General features: G+C 46.4%; 1 protein-coding gene across 2 annotated transcripts in view; it reads right to left on the minus strand.

Moving 5' to 3' along the window:
- The window catches only part of PDE1B (phosphodiesterase 1B), a 118,522-nt gene that overhangs the window by 10,392 nt on the left and 85,865 nt on the right, over nt 1–22,265 (minus strand). For both annotated transcript variants that reach the window (XM_066613648.1, XM_066613649.1), the window contains exons 2-9: nt 9,170–9,283; nt 8,695–8,877; nt 8,086–8,152; nt 7,354–7,470; nt 6,095–6,235; nt 5,379–5,479; nt 1,948–2,073; nt 808–909 (exon numbers count right to left, since the gene is read on the minus strand). In XM_066613648.1, coding sequence (XP_066469745.1) covers nt 808–909; nt 1,948–2,073; nt 5,379–5,479; nt 6,095–6,235; nt 7,354–7,470; nt 8,086–8,152; nt 8,695–8,877; nt 9,170–9,283 — 951 coding nt within the window. The remainder of the gene's footprint in view (nt 1–807; nt 910–1,947; nt 2,074–5,378; nt 5,480–6,094; nt 6,236–7,353; nt 7,471–8,085; nt 8,153–8,694; nt 8,878–9,169; nt 9,284–22,265) is intronic.

A 22,265-nucleotide genomic window follows, 5' to 3' on the forward strand; every position in this document is an offset into this window, starting at 1 on the left:
TCAAAGAATGAGACACCGGGCAAGCCACAACCACCTTCCACAGCAATCCCACCAGAAAGCTGGAGCAGCACATCAGCTAGAGACCAAGTTGCGAACCAGGACTTTCCTGGTTCCGTTCTCGCCTCTGCTATCAAACTAACTGCAAGCCTTTTCCTCTCGGCCTCCTCTGCAGATGGGCTTAGTACTTACTCACCTCCTAGCATAATAAACGTCACGTCAAGATAAGAGACTGGCAGGGCTTTGAATAGTTGAAAGTACTACGACATAATTGAAAGTATTATTCATATTATTATTAGGCCCACAGGCTCCTACCACTTCCTTGCTCATTGTTGGCGAGAGAATTCTGTGGAAGCCAAATCCAAGTCCCAACATCTTTCAGATGTGGAATTGGCCTCTCCTGTGTCCTGCTCACTGCTGGGCCAGAGAACTCTGGGGAAGCTGAAGGTGCCTGCAGACAACTCTTGGACTTGGCACCTCACTGTTGAGCAGTGGGAAAGGGCACTTCACATTTTCAGACCCCCAACCAACTCTGCTCAGTCATTACACATGTGACCTTTTGGAAGCAGACGGTTGGGCGCCTAATGCCTACCGACTGCTATTTCTGATCTTGACAATCGCAGATCTTCTGGAATGTCAGAAAAGAAACTGAAGGCTCAAATCCACCTCTCCCCAAGACACCTCTATCCATGTTGCATTGTCCCCTTTCTCCACTGTAAGACCTGCCTGTCAATTAATCCAACCTTTTCTGCACACCCTTCCCCCAGCTCCTTTACACCCAAATCCCACCCCCACCTTTCTGCCACTTACCTCTCCAGCTGCTGCAAGGAGGTTTTCATAGACTTGACTTGCTGGAAGTGACAGGACATGTCTGTAGCCAGAACCATTTCAATCACAAGTGACCGGAGTTCCCTGTGCCCCACAGAAAGAGAAATGTTCACGTTCATGCACCAGCATTTCCTTCTTGGCTGTCTCTTGGGGATACTCTTGAGAGGGGATATGACACTGAGATGAGGAGAACGCATCCAACTTGGGAAAGAGTTACCACTGCCATCGCCATTACCACTGCAGAATCTTAAGGGATAGCCAATTTATTTCAGCATAAGCTCTTGTGGGCCCAAAGATCACCTCATGCATCTGACAACAGGGAGACTGCTGTCCACAAAAGCTTGGCTGAAACAAACAGGTTCATCTTTAAGACTCTACAAAACTCTTTGCTGTTTTTTTCTGTAGCAGACTTACATGGTTGCTTCCCCCTCTCATCCCATCCACCCAGCACCAAAGCAGTCATATGCCGCAAGGGATCAAGAGATTTGCAATTCCTGACTGCAAACAACTCCATAGCCAAGAAGAGGATCTGCATGCAGAACACAGTATATGCACACACACCTGCTGAGGGCACTCAAGATTGCTGTTTGCCTTCCTCTTTAAATCTCTCTATTGAAACCATTGGTTATTCCATTCTTCTCCAGTTCAGATCACCTTGAACAGAGACTTATGTCTCTGTCCAATTCAAGAGGGAGATTTATTCTGAGCTGGAGAAGAATTCAGGGACTACTAACACTTGCCTCTCCTTCCACAAACTTACTGTACTAGGTGTGGGGCTGGCAGTCAGACCAAGAGGAAAATGCAAGGTTCCTATTCTGAGATCCTCTGCTACATAGCTAACTAGGAAAGAAGTGAGGCTTTTAAGCACAGAAATCTGCAGGTTAAGCTTGACTGGAGACAAAGTCTGTAGAAATCTAGCCCCTTGTCTGTTTCATCTCTGGTGCAGCGCCCAGCTAAACATCCACCTTTATGCTAACAGAAAATTTTGCTAACAGTTGCCCAATTCTTGGCCAAGTTCTGGGACACCACATCTCCCCAGCCCAAAGCAATGCTTTCTTCAGCTAGACTAGAGTGAACGCTGTTGTCATGGGGATGTCAAAAGACAAGAGGACAAGGTCTCACGCAAATTCGTCTTTGGTCAAGTTGACGAGGATATTCATCTCATCGTCCTGCATCATTCGGAAGACGGCGCTGATATGGTGGTTCTCCAGCACTGAGCGGTCATTGTACAAAATGGCCGTATCTGATCTGTTACAGGGAGACAGAGCCACTGGCGTCACTAGGATTCGCGTCACCCAATGCGGGAGGCCTGTGCGTCACCCCATGCAGTGGGCGGGGCAACGCCCCAGGTGGGCATGGTGATGTGCCATCGCCCCACCCCCACCGGTTTTTTGGCTGTACCTTTTGTTAGAACACAGATATTTCAATGTGGTTTGTTTCATTGCATTCTGCATGAAATTATGCATTGATTGGAGGAATAAGACCATCATGTTATATATCAAACTCTGATTCTAGTGATTTTGAAAACTTGTAGAGTCTCTCTCTCTCTCTCTCTCTCTCTCTCTCACACACACACACACACACACACACACACACACACCCCGTGTCAATTTACTAACACCTTATTGCAGCAGTTCTCAAACTTTTAGCACTTGGACCCACTTTTTAGAATGACAGTCTGTCCAGGACCCATTGGAAGTGATGTCATGGCCAGAAGTGACATCATCAGGCAAATTAAAATAAATAATTATAAATAATTAAATTAAAATAAAATAAATAAGGGAGAGCCAGTCCTATTCCACCAAGTGAATCTACTCTGAAGTAAGTCCTACTGTGGTCAATGGGGCTTACTCTCAGGCAAGTGTGGGTAGGATTGCAGCCTGTGAGCCCAAGCCTATGCATGTCTACTCTGAAGTAAGTCCCACAGTGGACAATGGGGCTTACTCTGTAGTCAGCCTGCAACAACAACCCCCCAAAAAGAATCAGTGAGATTTCCAGCCCTCCCAGTGCCCAGTTTAAAGTTCTTCTATTTCAGGCACATCAGAATAAAGGCCCTCCTGGCTTTGCAAGTGCAAAATAGAAAAATTTCCCCTTACCATTCAAGCCTCTTTTTTGTTCTTTTGGGGGGGGGGGGGGGAGGCTGCCTTCTGGAGCAGCTCAATCGGATCAGGACCCTTCTGGTATCCTCACATTCCCCTTTGCCTGGCCTGACCACCAGCCAAGACATGTCTGCCTACTTGCGAGTAAACGTGACTGTGAGGCTGCTTTGCTTTCCATAGGACTCCATAGACTGGGAGGGAAGCAGCTGGGAGGGAGGAACCTCCTTCTCCGGTGTTTTTGGGGGCTGCACTCATTGGATGAGGACCATTTTGACATCCTTGGAGCCTCTCAGCCTGCCTCGACTAAGGTAAGTCCGCCTACTCATGAGTAAACGTAGTCACATGGCTTCGTTTTGGCTTAGACTCGCAGCTGGGAGGGGAGAGCTTCTTGGGTGTTTTTGGGGGGGCTGCATTCATTGGATCGGGACCATTCTAGTGTCGTTGGATTCCTCTCAGCCTGCCCTTTCCGACGGACTATGACATGTATGCCTACTTGCAAGTAAACACGCGATACGGCTCACTTTCACTTTCCATAGGGCTCCATGCATTTTTTTCCTTCCGGTTTTTTGGCCATAACTTTTGAACGAAAGGAGCAATTTCAATTCTGTTTTTTGCACTGCACTCCGCTGGCCATTCCGCATCCAACGGTACATGGCATGATGCAGTAGCTCCTAACCCCGCAATGTTAGCGCGTCCTCCCCAGGACGTGTCACCCCCCGAGGCGCATCGCCTGGTGTGGCCTGCACCCCCTGCACCCCCTAGCAATGCCAGTGGACAGAGCAAAGCAGTTCTGATCAGTAGCAATTTCGGCAACACAGAACACAGTCTTATTTAAGGGATTAAATGCACGATCCAACACCAGGTCTGCCCATCTCAGAAGTCCACAACTTAATAATAATAATAATAATAGTAATAATAATAATAATAATAATAATAATAATAATAATAATAATACAAGTTTTTATATACCGCCTTTCTTGGTCTTTATTCAAGACTTTATTCAAGGCGGTTTACACAGGCAGGCTATTTAAATCCCCGTAGGGATTTTTACAATTGAAAGGGGTGTGTGCTGACCCATGCAGGTCTGCACTAAATTGTATGTGAGGAAAGGACCACCAGAGGGAATTCAGAGGCCATGTGGCACACATGGCTGACTGGCAGCTGTAGCTCAGTGGCAGGGCACCTGTTTTGAATGAAGAAGGTCCCAGGTTCAATACCTAGCATATCCAGATAGGGCTGGGAAAGACCTCCATTTGAAACCTGGGACAGCTGTTACCAGTCATTGTAGACAACACAAGGATGAGCCAAGGGTCTGACTTGGTGGAAGGCAGTGACATTTATTTAAGATGAAAGCCGCAGTGATACAGATGAAGCAATGATACTAACTAAATAACAGGTACCTTCATATATTCATGACAAATGCCATGCACTTCCTTATGGTTATATGAACTTCTCAATTTGTTTACCACTTACTGCCCCCACCAGGGGGAAAATGTGGGCAAATGGGATGGCGGAATTACAAAGTTTCTTTCCTCCAATAAGCAGCAATAAGAGTATGCTGCTAAAGAAAGGAAAGTAATGGCAGGAGAATTACCAATTGCTTGCAGCTTCTAAAACCAGAGCAAGGGTTGATGTGGAAGTAACCTGGAAACACTATTAGGAAGATCTGAAGAATGTGATTGGGGTGAGCACTGTTTTTCCCTAGTGAGGCCCACTTTGGTAACTAAATTCAAAAAGCTAAACCTTTTGATCATGTACACACCTGAACCTCTGGACACTCTCCACCAATTAAGATGCATACAGTCTCTCTCTCTCTCTCTCTCTCTCTCACACACACACACACACACACACACACACACACACACACACACAGAGCATTCCCTATATGTATTCTACAATCCTTATGAGGAAAGGCTACGGCGTTTGGGCCTCTTCAGCCTAGAAAAGAGATGCCTGAGGGAGGACATGATTGAGACATACAAAATTATGCAGGGGATGGACAGAGTGGATAGGGAGATGCTCTTTACACTCTCACATAATACCAGAACCAGGGGACATCCACTAAAATTGAGTGTTGGGCGGGTTAAGATAGACAAAAGAAAATATTTCTTTACTCAGCATGTGGTTGGTCTGTGGAACTCCTTGCCACAGGATGTGGTGATGGCGTCTAGCCTAGACGCCTTTAAAAGGGGATTGGACAAGTTTTTGGAGGAAAAATCCATTATGGGGTACAAGCCATGATGTGTATGCACAACCTCCTGATTTTAGAAATGGGTTATGTCAGAATGCCAGATGCAAGGGAGGGCACCAGGATGAGGTCTCTTGTTATCTGGTGTGCTCCCTGGGGCATTTGGTGGGCCGCTGTGAGATACAGGAAGCTGGACTAGATGGGCCTATGGCCTGATCCAGTGGGGCTGTTCTTATGTTCTTGTGTACAATGCCATTATTACTCACTTTGTCTGAATGTGAAAGCTGTTGGTGGTACCCGTGTGCTCATAGTCGTGGATGGCGGCCGCAAAGATAATGGCCAAGGCTTCAATCTCTGTCAGGCAGTGCTGGGTAAGAAGCAGAGACAAGAGACACTATCAGCCTTTGTGGGACACTGTGGGGTGCCAGAGTGCAACTTCCTTATCAAGCTGCATGCAGTGGAGGAAAAATCTGCACCAGGTCCTGCAATATTGGGGGGGGACACCCCTTCCAGTTTCTCCTCTCTTGCCCGACTCCTGCAAATAGGATGAGCCTTGATTCAAAGCCTTGCTTCAGAATCAAATAACCAGGAATAAAGAGAGGTAACAACAAAGAGGAATTCTTCCTTAGGAAACTGTGTTCCTTCCACTTCTTTCCCAGCTCTCGGTATTGTACAACACCAGGGGAGACCACTAGGGGTCACTGTGTTGACTGTGCCAATGATTCATGTATGAATTTTCAGCAGTTTCTGTAACGAGGATTTGGGGCCTGAAACTATATATTTTTGTGTTTTTGTGTCTGTGCATTTCTCTTTCCTGATGAATGTGGTTTGCCACAGCCCAATGAAAAGCCATACGTTGTGGAGCACTAAATTAACAGCCCAGGCTTCTGCAGAGATTTCTGCTTAGATCTCAAACATCAAACCATCATTCCGGCTGTGCTACACAGATGCTGAAGCGGCTAGACCCACACGGTGACCTTACCACCATGCCGGTGCGAAGCAGGAAGCAGTGTACAGTCTGGGTGACGTCAGCAGCATGGATCTGGTTGTGGTAAGGGTTCTTGTATTTCCCATAGCCAGCCTCCAGTGCATCCAGGAAAGTCATGAGGTACACCGTGGGGATCTGGAAGAGGAGGAGAAGGACCAAGCAGAAGCAACAAGAGTTGGAGATAGGAATGATCCTGGTCTAAAAGAAATATAGAAGAGCTCCATTTAACCCTATGGCTTCACCAAACACAATGACAAACCATCTATAGCTTAGAGGAGCCCAGGTTGTGTTCCTCATTCATTACAGGTAACACTAGATTAAAATGTACATGAGGAGAGATCTATTGGAGATGGTCTGAAATGAGAAACAACACTTGTTCTCTGCTAGTCTGACAATCAGGGCATCTGTTGTGTTTTACGGGACAGTGAAATCCCTTGGAATACCAACAGTATCTCTCAGGAATATTTTTAGCTTGAAAGAAGCCAGCAGGGGTTGCTTCACATACTTTTCGAGTGCCTGCTTGCCACTCTTTTCCCTATGATGAAATCTTCAGGATGTATTCATAGTATTGACTTTTGGGAGAGGAAAAATATTAAGGAGCAAACTACATGTTATCCAGTAGGAGCTCTGCTCCAGGATAAACAGAAACTTGATCAGGACGATAGCATGGGACATAGTTCAAAGCCCTCATGCCACACATATCCAGCATGGACTACATGCTACCATGGCTCATAAAGAGAAGTGATACTAATGACACATTTATTGCAGTATGTTGTTTGGCCCTTAGTAACAGCAATCTCAGGAAGGGCAAGCAAAACATGACTGGCCCCTTCCAAAAGTAGAGGTCTTCAAATTAGAGACAGGTAACTCTAAACCCCACCATCAAGGTTGCATCTTCACTACAAGTCTATGACCCATTTTAAATTGCTCTCTACTGTCATGAACTTTCCCCAAGGAGCCCTGGGAAGTGAATGTAACTCCTTATGTCAGTACTTTCCAGCACTGGCATAGTGCTGGGACATGTCAATGGGAGATGTGCTGCATCCTGCAGTTGGGTGTCACTCACGGAAGCCTCCTCAAAGTAAGGGAATGTTTGTTCTGTTCCCTTGCAGCTTCACTGCCCTTATGTCAGTGCTGGAAAGCACTGACGTAAGGGGTTAGGATTGCGCCCTTAAGCTGTCATGTCAACATAGTTGGGCAAGTGCTGCAGCTACCCACCATTTCTACAAGACTTACACCACACAATCTCTTACCTTGAAGCGGCTGTTGAGGTTGTGGCGAGTGAGCAGTTCAAAGACAATTGTGCGCAAGGCATGGTCCTCACTCACCCTATTCAGCGCAAATACGTCAAAAAACCAGAGGTCTAGCGTCTAAACAAGAAAGCAAACAACGGTTGTTCTTATCCCCTGTTACAATGAAGCAAAAGCCTGGACTCGGCAGGCAATAGCTTGGATTCGGTGGAGAAAGGAGGAGCATTCCTCTCCAGATAGACAGCATCAGAAGAGTAGAAGACAGTGCAGACTGGACTGAACCTGAGCCAGGAAATTGGCTTCCAGTGTCATAATTCAACCCTGCTGCAGGTGCGGAGCTCAGCACCCAGAAGTAGCAATGATGTCACTGCCAATTACTTCCGGGTTCTGAGCACGCAACATGGTAAGAGGTTCTGGGCAGGGTGAGTGGGCTTTTCATGCAGTGACAACATAATGCATGGAGCTCTGCCTGTCGAACCTCTCTTCTCCTCTGCAGCCTTCAGCGTTGCATTGGGTGCCCGCTGCCAGGCAGCTTGGGCGGCAATAGACCCACACCGCCCCTGCACATTTGCTACGCCACCCCAAGGGGTCACATGTCCCAGTTTGGGGACCTATGGACTAGGGTATGGGCAACCATCTTCTTGAGAAGGCCAGGGGGATACAACACCTCAGCTTCAGGATAGATGAGAAAGCAAAGGAAGCCAAGCCAAGCATCTTCCCACACAGGGCTGTTACCTTCAGGCAATTAATGACCGAGGGAGAATAGTTGGGCCCCACAGCTGTGTACGTCCGACGGAACATCCTGGAGAACATAGAAAAGCTAGTGAGGCTTACCCTGAAGCCTCTGAATTCCTTCCCCATGGAGTCATATCCGATTGAGTAGATTGCATTCAACCTTCTCAGAGCTGAACTTAGGTTTTTGTCATTGTGGGCCCCCACACTCCCCCCACCCCATCTACTAGGCTCAGAGATCTTTAGTCTTCCAAACTCAGGACCACCTGAAATCCAGCCAGCAGCATAGAGAACTCTCTTGGTTTTTGTATGTCAGTTGTTATCCTTTTCTAGATCTACTGAGATCTGCATGTCCATCTATTCCCCTCCCCTCTCCTCTCTCTTTCTGCCTTATCACTCTCCTTCTCCAGTACCCTGCTGCAATACATGTTAGGCAAGGTTATAAGCATAATCCCATCAAGGTGCTTGAACCACCAATAAAGAACGATGCAAGCAAGGGACCGCCTCCAACTCCTAGGATGCTGCAACATCCCCCCATTCATTCCATCCCACATCACCCCGGTTCTCTGCACTCGGAATTAAGGGACAGCTGAACCCTGAATCAAGGGATACCTCTCCACAAAGATGCCAGCTTGGACAGCATGGACAATGCTGCGAAACTTGGGTTTCTCCTCCGAACGGCGTCCCTTGGCACGAGTCTGCTGGGTGAATGTGGAGGCCAGCCAGTCCCGCACCTCAGAAGGAACTGCATCTGACTTAATCTCCTGGAGTTCATCTTCTGTGTCCAAGATCTGCCTGAAACAGAAACAGTGCCAGTGGAGAGGGGAAAGAGAAGCAGTAAGATTTCAGTGTGAATGGCACAGCAGCAGAAAAAGAGAACTGAAATTAAATTTGGAAAATGTTGGGCTAAGTCTCACAGGACCCAGCACCTTCTTCTGAAGAGTATTCAACTTTCAAAGCAGTATCCCTGGACCAGCAGACTCCCTGTGACTAACCAACGATTACTTCAATGCTCCTTTTTGCTTTCTTTCCTTAGATGAGATTGGGAAAGACGCACAGACCCATCGCCCAAGCTCCACTGCCTTACCTGGTCTCGTCAATGTAGACAGCTTCAAGCAGTGAGGCAGTATATTCCAAGTTCTTCTTTAGCTCCTCAATATCCACTTCTCCAGTCTCCAGCTGCTTCACCATGTAACGCAGCCTGCAAATCACAGCAAGGGAAAATGAGCAAGGAGATGGGGGGAAAGGACCAGGTGCCAGTCCCACAGGACACACACACAACAAAAACCCAATCACCATCGTCTGTAATTGAGCTGATAGGAATGGAGCCATTTCAACCTTGTGCCACTTACACCAGAGCTTCAAGGAGCTGGTCACCTTGAAAGCTGCAGAGAATCAAATACCAAGGTCATAATAATCTTCAGCACATGAAGGGGAAGCCAGTGGTTCAAGGCAACTGGTTAACATGATGCTGCCAAATTGCTCACTATGGAGATGAAAAACCCACAAACCAAAGTACTACTTCAAACCCTTCAGACATGAAACAAGTAAATAGCCCTTGTAGTCAATCAGGTCTGGAGACCCTCAGAACCCAAGCTTGTGGCTGATCTTGAACCGATGATATGGGGTATGTCAGGTAGGAGAACTGCCTGTGCATGACCCCTGGTTAAAAGCTCTGGTTAAAAGAAGGAATTGCAAGTGGAGACCACGCCAACCAAAGAAGCTTTGCACTAGCCAGATCTGGGATACTTCTTAACTTCCACAAAAGCCTCCGTGTTAAGCCCTCTCATGGATCAGAGAAACTCGGAGATACTGCTCTCGCTGGTTGGAGAAGACTTTGGCTTTGTGCAGCCTCAACAACACAGGAGCCAAGGATTTAAAAACACTTCAAACTTTCAGGATGGCAGAGGATGAACAATAGCACAGATCTAAACCACAGTTTCTAAACCTGAGTAACTTGAACCGAGCCACGCTGTTGGTCCCAAGTAACCATTGAGTAGATCACATCCTGGCAAAGTCTGTAATTGGCTGTTTTTTAAATAATATATGCACATATGCATAATGTTATGTTTGTATGTATTTGTGTGTACATTTATGTGTGTACAATATATCTGTGTATTGCCTAGGTCTCTATTCACAGTATGGTATCTGTTCACAGACCTTATTTACCAAACATTTATGCCAAATAAAGGTTGAACGAACAAACGAGCACAGATCTGATCAATACAACAATAAGTGTTCTTATCACACACACACACATACACACACACACACACACACACACACACACACACACACACACACACACTCTATGCCACTGGTCACACTCAAATTCTGAAACATTGCACCCCCTGTCCTGCAGGGGTCTCTCTTATATTGAAAGCCTGACAGTAGCAAGAGAGATGTCAGATAATGCATCTCTGGCCAGCTGTTACACTGATGCATATGTCCTTAATAATAGGCTACAGGCAATCAAGCTCCCCCGCTGGGCATTTGATCCATGATGTTTCATTGCTGATAAATCAGCACTATTGTTCCACATGAAAGGCATAACACCAAAACACCTTGCAATCCTTCAAAAGGAGTAAAATGTACAGATCGTCAAAGAATGATTATACTTCCAGCGAAATGGCAAAACCGCACATGCTGTGTTGTTTACCAAGAATGGAAACTACAAGGTCACAAGAAATACGGGGCTGCCACCAGAAACTGAAGCCCCAAGTCGAGTATTTCCCTCTTTTTAACTTTTCCTACAACTTAACCTGTTGTTCTGACATCACCACCTTGCGCATTTCCCTACCCTCGTCAATGACGACCCACGACGTGCAGTGGGAGAATGAAAAAATATAGCTCCTGTTGTTCTGACATCAGGATGAAGTCGTACTGCATGTTGCAGAAGGGGAGAGAGATCTCTGACCCAGGGCTGCCATTTTTGGCAGTGGCCCAAACCCTTTACAAAACAGGATAAACCATTCAGGAAACCGAGGAGAGGAGAGAGCACCAGTGAGGCCTGTCCCCAGACACTGCCCAGGGAAAGCAAATTAATTCTGAGACTATACTTCTGTATTATCCTCAAACTCAAATTGCTCAAGGCCAAACTTTCCTCCCCATTCTTCCTCTCTTTGAGCTCTCTTTATCCAGTGACAGCGACAGCATTCACACTTCTGAACAGACACAAAGTCTTGGCTTTTTGTAACCCCCCGCCCTTCGTCTTCCGTACTGTCATGCCACTTCTCCCATTACAACATGGTACTAACATGGCCCTTCCTCTCTGCCCCCTTAGCAGAAACTCTAGTTCACGTTCAGGTCACCTTTCACTTTGTCTACTGCAACCTGCTCCTCCCTGGTGGGCCTTTGTCTCACCTCAGCCTCCCCACAGCACTCTGCTGCAAAAGTCATTCACCTCTCTCATTGCTCAAAGCATATCATGATTCTCTGTAAGTCCCTACACTGGATTCCTCTCCACACCCAGACTAAGCACGAGGACCTCACCTTCAAAGACTTCAGGGTCTTAACTCTCCTTAACTTCCAGGTCTCACATATTCCATCTCCACCAGTGGCCTTTGCTCCTCTAGTTCTGAGGAGCCCTCCTGGAGATATCTTGCTCCCTTGAGATGACTCCACCATTTCTCTCTTAAGGATCTTTCAGACATAAGAGGCAACATCTGTGTGATGAATCCTCCTCCTGCCTTTAAAACACTCCTACTACATCATCTTTTCCATGAAAGGTTTAGCATAACCCCCTACTGCTATATATACTACTGCAACAGAGTTTAAGTAAGTATTACTGATACAAGACTCTATTCTTTCCCTATCCGCTGCTAACCTCCACATGCCTCCTTTGTTTTCTCTCTTGTGCCAAACTTTAGATTGTAAACTCCTCGGGGCAGGGACTTATCCTCTTAAATATTTTTCACATTTTTATACCATTCTTCCTTTTAACCTTTTTCACAACACACTGACAACGCAGTAAAACTGTCAATTGTCTCACACCTTCAGTTTTCTTGACAATTGACAATGCACACCATGCTGCTGGTGGGGGGGGGGCCATATCCCCCAATGGCTCTACTAATAAATGACTCTCATGCAGGCTCCCACAGCACACTTGCAGAACACTGCACACTGTTGAAAATTGCTGCACGACACCATCCTGGCTCTGTAAAGTACCACATGCACCGATGGTACATAAATTTATTATTCTCCTCATCAAAACTGGACTTTTATTCTATTTATTTTTTACATTTTTATACCACTCTTCCTCCAAAGAGCTCAGGGCAGTATACACAGCTGCTCCCCTCTTTTGTCCTCACAACAACCCTGTGAGGTAGGTGAGGCTGAGAGAAAGTGACTGGCCCAAGGTCACCCAGGAAGCTTCAAGGCTGAGGGGGGATTTGAACCTCGATCTCCCAGGTCTAAGCCCACCTCCCAAACCACTACACCACCCTGGCTCTTTATGATATCATAATAAAATTCACCAGAGGGGCCGAGTTTGATCTCCGTTGGTTACTTGTTAAGGAAGGTAGAAAGATGAGGGAATCGTGACAGGACTGGATTAGGTTTCAGAGAAGGCGGCTGCAGCGCTATTAGCGCAAAAATACATTTTATATGCATCATATGTTTGTTCATCTTTTGTTTCTGCTATTAAAAGTTAATTGCATTTTTAGAGAGTGCGCAAACAGCCGTTGCTCTGCCAGATTATTACAAGTCTATTGAGTTTCAAATGCCATAGGAATTAAGTAACCGGGGAGAGGAGATTGTAAACAGACCTTCATCTAACATGATGGATATTTTAAGAACTGCGTCAAGGATCCTACAAATGCTTTTCTGTGTGTGATTCTCACAGTTAGGGTATTGTTTAAAAGACCCGGACACTTCAGCAGGACTGATCCTGCAGGATCTCACCATGGAATTGGCTTCTGTTATTGAAAACCATACTGCAACTCCCCCTCCCGCCATGTCAACTTTGCCCCAATATCGGCCCCAGTGGGGCTGATGGCAGAATGAGGAAGTGGTGCTGCAAAGCTTCCTGTGCACGGCCTTGAGCTTCTCCTTCAATGTGAGGAAAAGACTTCAAGAAGGGAGAAATCCATATCAATTCCATTTCAAGTTTCATGTCTAATTATCCACATGCTGATAGGAATTAGATTTGTTTATTAGATTTCATTGCTGCATCCCACCTACCCACTGATAATCGTGCCAAATGGAGACTCGATAAGAGTGCATCAGGGTTCATACACAACTAGATCTATATGGAAAAATACAGATATAGAATGAAAGAGTGTTTCAACCATAATTCAGGCTATGAACTGGGAGTCAAGATAAGGTGGATTTATTTCCAAAATGGACTGGAGACTCACCACATTCTGTAAGATTCCAGGTGCACACTAGAACAGTCTCAGGAATACTAGACCTCATGTTCCACGGACAGAGGCCTCAGACCCAACCATGACAACAATTTTTTTCTTTTCATTTGTTACTATTTAGAACATTTATGTAATAGATTACATGCATGACTATGTAATTTTGTTGTGTTTTACTTTCACGTATCTGTTCAAACTAATGATGACAAGCTTAACCTGTATACATACATACATACCCCAGGGCAGCTATAGAAGAAGCACACTCCCATGCCCTGCATTTGCACACACAGAAGCATGTGAAAAAGGTGCATGGAGAGTGGACTCCACAACCTGGTTCCTCTGTGCACATAGATGGTTACACAGTTCAAGCCTGAACACTACATGAAAACGAGGTTGCTGGTCACTGTTCAACACGTTCCGTCACTGATAATGATCTGGCAAACCAGTTCAGAGGTCATGCACGTGGAAGGTAATTCAATGGAAGAAGTGACAGACGATTCCACAAACACAGCCACAGCTTTCTATGGCCAATTCATACAAGTAGCGCAGGGCTTATAAGTGTGCTGCTGCCCTGGCCACAAAAGCTGCTGGCAGAAAGCTGTAGCTGGGGATGTGCCAGGTCACATGTAGCATCTTGGACACAATGATGGGCCTATTCCGGTTGAAGGATTGCATCAGTCACAACGCAAGGAGAGTTTCTGACAACAGAAAAGCAGGCAGCACAACATGCTGCAAGGCGATACCCATCACTGGGAAAAGAAAACAACTTCTGATAGTGACCCATAGCCCTGTTTTATTGGCCTGGTTTTAATAATAAAACTGGTTGGCCAATATGGGAGATAATAAACTTGTGTCTGGGCTGTACCGCTTCGGATTGCAAAGTCCCATGACCAGATGTTCTTCCATACCCAAAAAAAAAAAAAAAGCGCTTTCTCCCATGTGATAACCTAAAATTCAAAGAGCAGCATTCTAGCCTAGCCTTCTCTTGGACATGCTTGTATAGAGAATTAAAGCCAAACTAGCATTCATATGCAGTCTGAACTAGTACAGCCCAGCAGAGTGGTCCCTAGAAGGGGGCAGGTCTGGGGCAACTCAAAAGGGCCTGCTTATTACAGTCGTACATCAGTCATGAAAGCATCATGAGAGCCAGGGTGGTGTAGTGGTTTGGGAGGTGGACTTAGACCTGGATGATCCAGGTTCAAATCCCCCCTCAGCCTTGAAGCTTCCTGGGTGACCTTGGGCCAGTCACTTCCTCTCAGCCTCACCTACCTCACAGGGTTGTTGTGAGGACAAGAAAGAGGGGGAGGAGCAGCTGTGTAAACCGCCCTGAGCTCTTTGAAGGAAGGGTGGTATAAAAATGTGAAAAATAAATAAATAAATCATGCCCATGGACGCTGCCCCAAGTTGCCCTACTCTAGGAATGGCTCTGCAACCCAGACACAGATTTACCATCAATGAGAACCAGGTCTCTGTTTTGCTGTCTATTGAGCGATATAATGAACTGTTCTCTACTGGGATGCTATAGCCACAGGGTCCCCATGAAACAGTACATGAAAGATAATCTAATTTCTGTCTACCTCGCCTTAAAGGAAAGTTGCCTTTTGCATCTAGACACATCCTATTCCCCCTCCTCTCAGACAGGGACATCTGCACCTGCGTAAACCATCTCCCTCCTGGATGAAGCACTGCCAAATTGCTTTCGTCTCCGACAAGTTAAAGCCTTCCCTTTGTGCACCTGAAAGCCCATGCACGTGTCTTATATACTGGCTTTCTTCCTTGCAGCAAAGGCTGGGTTTGTATTGCACAAACAGAGACCAGCTGAGCTTTTATTGCTTCTTGAAAGGACCGGCCCGTGCCTTGGCTGGCGATGGGAATAGCAACGGCACACTAATAGTCACTTAGCCAATTCCCAGGGTTGGCTCTCCAAAGCCAACAGATCTGCGCTGCAGGCTAGGCTGGGACAAGGAACAGGGGAAGACAGAAGGGAAGTCAAAACTGGCAGCTTTCCCCTCGCTTCCCAAAAAACTCATCACTCATCTCAGAGGCCAAGGAGCCAACGATGTTCTCACAGGCAGATGGGGCTGAATTTGCTTTGCATACACCTTGCATCAGTGATTTATTTTTAATAAAACTCATTCTTGCTTCAAAACGTAGCTCACTCAGGTTGCAATTCTATCCACACTTATCTGGGTGTAAGCCCTACAGACCAGTGGTTCTCTCACACGTAGCAACGGAACCCGCTTTTTAGAATGAGAATCTGTCAGAAGTGACCCACCAGAAGAGATGTCATGACCGGAAATAACATCCTCAAGCAGAAAATTTTTTAACAATCCTAGGCTGCAATTCTACCCACTTACCCAGGAGTAAGTCCCATTTACTAACATTGTTAAAAGCATATCCACTGTCACCAAATGCAGTCACATACCATGGTAGCATCAAGTCTAATATACCGTATTTTTCGCTCCATAAAACGCACCTAACCATAAGACACACCTATTTTTTAGAGGAGGAAAACAGGAAAAAAAATATTCTGAACCAAATAGTGTAATAAAATATTTAATAAACTATAACAGAATAACATTTGAACCATCCCCCCCTTATTAGGGTGAATGGGATCATAAACTGGCATGAAGATCCCTCCCTTTATTAGGATGAATGGGTTCATAAACTGGCATGAAGATCCCTCCCTTTATTAGGGTGAATGGGATCATAAACTGGCATGAAGATCCCCCCTTCATTAAGGTCCCCAACGTACACTCTTTTTTGCAGTATTCGCTCCATAAGACGCACACACTTCCCCCCCCCCACTTTTTTGGGGGGGAAAAGTGCGTCTTATGGAGCAAAAAATACGGTATTTAAAATAAAATACTGAAATAAATGGGGACCCCCAGGAATTGGCTCGCAACCCACCTAGTCGGTCCCAACCCACAGTTTCAGCAATACTGCCATAGACTATACTGGAACTTACTTCCAAGTAGACATGCATAGGATTGGCCTCTCAGGGCCCAATCCTATCCAATTTTCCAGTGCTGGTGCAACTGTGCCAATGGGGCATGCACTGCATCCTGTGGTGGGGCGGCAGTCACAGAGGCCTCCTCAAGGTACCAGAACATTTGTTCCCTTACCTTGGGGCTACATTGTAACTGCACTGGTGCTGGAAAGTTGGCTAGGATTGGGCCCTCAGTTGATTAACTCTTTCAAGAGCATAGTTTCATGGCCAATTTATCCCTACAGTGATGCTTGGAGAAGGCTGGAAGAAAGCCACAGCGCGCACATATCAGCGAGTCTGCTTAGGTCGCCACAAGGACAGTGCATGGGTGGGATGGGTGGGGACAGGGGAGACAGATGCTCATTTCTTGGAAGCATGAAAGAAGTGCCTTCCCCATGCACAAACGTGCTGCCCTTCGCCCTGAATCAAGTCCCCCTGCACGAACAAAGGGGGATGGTTTTCAGAGGGATTCCATTCCAGTTGGCTGAGTTCTTATAGTAGGATTTTATGAGCTCTTCTGGGCTTTGCTACAGTGTTCTATTGCCATGGCAACAGCCAGAGAGACTGAAGTTACCAAACAGAGATGGACAGATGCAGAGAGACTGGCTGCATTCTGATAACGTCCAAAGCTCTTAAAAGTCAAACTGGGCAGGCCAGGAACACCCGTATTCAGAAGGCATATCTGCAAAGACAAGGAGGTGCTCGCTCACTGCATCTAATCCCCAACAACTGCACACCAGTGCTGTCAGAGGGCTGGAGCAAGTTGCAGTCTCCACTGCTTGAATTACTGGACAGAGATTCCTTCTGCATTTCCAGTTTAGCAGAAGTGACTCCTGGCTCTGATTTTTTTATTTTTTATTTTTTTGGTTGCTAAAAAAAAGATTTTGGAGGCAGAGGAGGAGGGTAGCACTACCCATGAACTTCATGGCACTTCAGACCTGTCAAATTCACGATCTAAACTTCTTGCTTACAAGCCACCTGGAAATCAGTGCACGGAATGGGGCAGTGGCTACTATCTGATGACCAGAAAGGCGGTATATAAATACCCAGTTGTCGTCGTCATCATCACCATCATCGTCATCATCACTTGACAAATGCCACAAGAGGTGAGGCCCTCTAGTTTGGGTGGCTTTCAAAGGAAATTGGATAAATTCAGTGGCTACTATTCATCAACAAATGCATAAAGGTCTGTTAGTAGCTTTTGGCCATCATGTGCTATGGGGAACATCCTTTGGAATACAGTTTCTAGGGAGGAAGCAACAGTAGAATAAGGCCCATTTGTGAGTTTCCTACAGGCAGCTGGTTGGCCATTATGGGAAACAGAATGCTGGACTTGATAGATCTTTGGCCTAATCCCACCAGGTTCTTTAAACGTGTTTCAAAGACTGCAAAGTTGTATCTGACCAAGATACACATGCATACCTGTGCAGGGTCCTGAATGCACACTTTGAGAGTGCATGGCCAGGTCACATTTGTGAGGGTTTCAATGAGGCTGATGTCAGGAGAACATCAAGCCCACTGGCCTCTGAGTAAAAAGCAAACTTTGGTTCAGTAGAACAACACCCCCTCCATGCCCCAACTTGGGAGAAGCTTCCCTGGAAAATACCAGCAGTTGCCACACCTTGCCCTGCCATCATATTCAGACCTACAACAATGACACAATCCTAGTCACTTTCCAGCCTTAGGCATTTGAAGGGTCACCTCTGGCCCCCTAGCTTCTCCTTTCCAACTTCACTGGCAATTAAATTGGACAAACGACCCCTGTGCAATGTTCGGCCATCAACTAACACATGAGAGAAAGTCTGGCAATAGATTTCTTCTCCCCCCAAACTCTTTTTCTGCCTGATGTAGTTCATCCGCTGGTGCTGCCTCAAGCACCTCTATCTCATTCAGCAACTTAGGAAGCTCTGTGACATCAAACACCCAGGGCAGATAAGCCTTTCTGCTCCCCTTCTTCCTCAGGCCTCCCTTTCTGAACTGTTTTGGTGGGCACTTGCCGAGTGCCCATCAACACCCTCCTCTGAGAAAGTGCCCTCAACTTCCTTGCTTTGCTTTCCCTTCCTAAAACTGAGCAAGCTACTCCATCACAAACTGTCGGGTTCATCTACTGGACCTCTATCATTCTTCTGCCTCTTGGTCCTTTTCCGGCAATGAGAGACCTTGCAGTTATCTCAATCGTCTTCTAAGCTCATGGCTCCTGCCTCACTATTCACCTTAACAAAACCATCCCAGAAGAAACAGGTAGGTAACTTTGGCCATCGGCATTGCTGTGCTACTTTCTCATGCACAGCCAAATTGCCCAAAGACTGTCCCTTTCACCTCCTCCTTCATCCTGTGTGTGCATGAGTCTAGGACACAGGTTCTACTCACTGGTATTTTATCCTTGATTTCCCCTCACTTTAACTGCATTCCCCCTCCCCCCCAACACACTACATTGTGCCCATATCTTTATCTTGGTAAATGGTATTGGAAAATACCATGTTCCACTGAGGTGTGCTGTGAGCCATCTGCACAATGGTCCTTGCACATGTGTTTCAGTTCCCCTGCATGCACACGGCACATGTGTCCAAGAGCACATCTAAGAGCGACTCATCAGAGACCAGGGATGAAAAGGACATTGACCTCATCTGGCCTGAGCAATTTTCTAAGGTAACTTACAAGAAGATGCTGTGAACTTTGCCTTGCTCAGAGCTGGTTAAGGTTTCAGAGGACTGACCTGATTTGACTGTGGAATCAGAACTCCCAGTTTGCTGCTGCACCTCCACTCCAAGTACCCGCCCCATCTATAAAGAGATTACCATGTAGAAGGCATCGTCTTCTCCTCCAAAGGGAAAGGGGATTGATGGAGAAAAGTTGTGGGAGGGTCCCATGTGAATGTGTGTATGCAAACGCTAAGCCGCTATGGCCTTTTTTTCAACTAAATTCACTCCTTTCACACATCTCTAGAAGCATGCCTGCCGAAGTGCCACACTGCAGCATTTTAAAGTGTTTCCTTCTCCTTCCCCAAAGCCAGCTGCACTCTGAGTCACTCCCAGGCAACACAGCAATATAGAGGGCAGAAAATTAGGTGCATTCCCTTAGTCAACTACAAGTCTGAAATGTGACTGAGGAGGAGCCCCTAATGCTATTGCAGGGCTTTGAGCATGTTTAACCAGGATCTGACAATCCTATTAGCGACGGCAAATTCAATCATAGGGCCCAGGCGTAGGCATTTGAGCAATTATTGCTGCCTCCGGTCACATCACATGAATCCAGCTGGAAACAGGTCACGCAGAAGACGGCACAGGGAGACCAATGACATCACTACACACGTGATATCGTCCATCGGTAGTGGAACAGCACAGAAACAGTGCCAAATCTCTAAAGAAAGCAAAGCAGGCTGCATCGGAGCCTTCACCGCAGAATTTAAGGCGAGAGTGTTCTTTCAAAGGGCAGACCAAGGACTTCTGAACTGAAAAATTAATTGGAAGTCAGTAGCATCATTTCGGGGGAAGATGGAAAATATTCAGCTCCAAACTGAAAAACAAAATATACTTGAAGTCTGCAGACAAATAACAGGTTTGTTAATTCAAGTTATATGCCACAGTTATCCCCACTCTTCCCTAGCCCTTGCAGTCCCCTTAGGTCACACTGCAGCAGCAACTGTAAAATTCACAATTGGCAGCAGATCTCCAACACTGCCCAGACTCCATATTTAGTACCTCAGTTTCCCATGTCGCCCTGACCCAGCAGCCTGCCACTGGCAGCCCCACACATAAAGCAGTAGTCTAACTCGGAGGTCACCACTGCATGGATAGTTACGACCAGGATCAAGCTGTTCAGGAAATCAAAACAAGGGCATATTAGAGACTTGGGAGTCCATACTTAGCATTTACCTTGCTGTGGAGAGAAAAATCATTTGTTTTCTCAGCAAAGTACCTCCAATCAACACAACACAGTCCTGGAACGTGCTGGAATCCCTAGCATGTATGCACTGCTGAAACAGAGCCTGCGTTGGCTCAGTCATGTCGTGAGAATGGATGATGGCTGGATCCCAAAGGATCTCCTCTATGGAGAACTCGTGCAAGGAAAGCGCCCTACAGGTAGACCACAGCTGCGATACAAGGACATCTGCAAGAGGGATCTGAAGGCCTTAGGAGTGGACCTCAACAGGTGGGAAACCCTGGCCTCTGAGCAGCCCGCTTGGAGGCAGGCTGTGCAGCATGGCCTTTCCCAGTTTGAAGAGACATTTGGCCAACAGACTGAGGTAAAGAGGCAAGGAAGGAAGGCCCATAGCCAGGGAGACAGACCAGGGACAAACTGCACTTGCTCCCAGTGTGGAAGGGATTGTCACTCCCGAAACGGCCTTTTCAGCCACACTAGACGCTGTTCCAGAACCACCATCCAGAGCTCGATACCATAGTCTTTCGAGACTGCAGGTTGCCAACAACAACCTCCAATCATCTTTTGTCCCCTATTTGCTGCTCTTTGCATTGGCAACCTATTTCATCCTGTAATCAATAAACGTTTCTCCATCTCAACTTTAACTCATTACATGCTCTCACTCCTCTCTGTCTCCCTGATCTCTCATCATTACCCAGTTTCTCCTCCCCTCTATATTGATTCTGTCTTATTTACTGAGCCATGAAGGTATCTCTACTTCACTTCCTGAGTTGTGCCCATTCCCCCTTGTTTTCCCTTACAGCTGGAATGCTTTGACTTCTCACATATGTCCTGCTGTTGCTGCTGCAGTCTCAAAACCTGGAGAGAGCAACATTTGGACCTGGAAGAAAAACCACAAATATTCAGCAGACGTGATGCTGTCACCAAATTCAAATGGAATCTGGCCTGAGCTTTCATAATTCCAAATCCTGATAATTTCCCCACTTCATTTTGCTTTCCCTTCCGCCTCTCTCCATTTTTTCCCCCTCTATCTTCCTTACATTTTCTGGTTTTGAGTCTACAACAGTGGTTCCCAAACTCGTGGGTCATGATCCACCAGGGGAACCAGAAAAGGGTCAGAAATTGGCAGCAACACGATTGGGACAATCGTGCTGCAGCCGAGGAGGGAGGGGGTTTTCCACTTACCTGGCAGTTGGTAAGGCTCTCTGGGGGGGTCTGGGGAGCCTGCAACCCCCTCTGCAGCCCTCTCCTGTAGCTTCAAACTTCTACGAAAAAGGTTTAACTTGGGCAATGAAAACAGGAAGTGTTTTTTTTTTTTTCCAACAGGAGTTTGAAACTGCTGGGGGGCTGCAGAGTGGCTCGCAGGCTCCCCAGACCCTCCAGAGAGCCTTAGCAACCCCAGGTGAGTTGCAAAACCTCCTCCCTGACAGCTGCCCTTCCCTTTCCTTCCTCTGCGACCCACAGTTTGAGAAACACTGCTCTAGAAGATGGCACATCCACTCTGGTAGACTTGCTCATTTATACCAGTAGTGGCAACCTTAGGCACACACAAAATAGCCATATATTTTTGAAAAACATATAAATGTCAAAGAAAGCACCACAGCAAAACCCAAGATTTGTGTGTATGTTTATGGATTGGGGTTGCTTTAATGGAGATGCTTAATCTGAGCATCTTTGACTTTAAGGCTATGTGTCTCCAGTTGCTGGGGGGGGGGGGGGAGAGAGTGTTCTGTCAATATTGCTATGTGCTTCTCAGTTCCCCCAGCAGTGGGTAATTTCAGGCCTAATGCTTCTTGGGTTTAATTTCTTTTGGATTTGCAAGAGCACAGAGACTTGCGGAGACTTTGTAACATTGGCTTTCTTCGCAAATGGACAAGCATATAGAACAGGGGTGTCCAAACCTTTTGGCAGGAGGGCCACATCATCTCTCTGACACTGTGTTTGGGACTGGG

The sequence above is a fragment of the Tiliqua scincoides genome, chromosome 2, assembly GCF_035046505.1.
Source record: "Tiliqua scincoides isolate rTilSci1 chromosome 2, rTilSci1.hap2, whole genome shotgun sequence".
NCBI lineage: Eukaryota > Metazoa > Chordata > Lepidosauria > Squamata > Scincidae > Tiliqua > Tiliqua scincoides.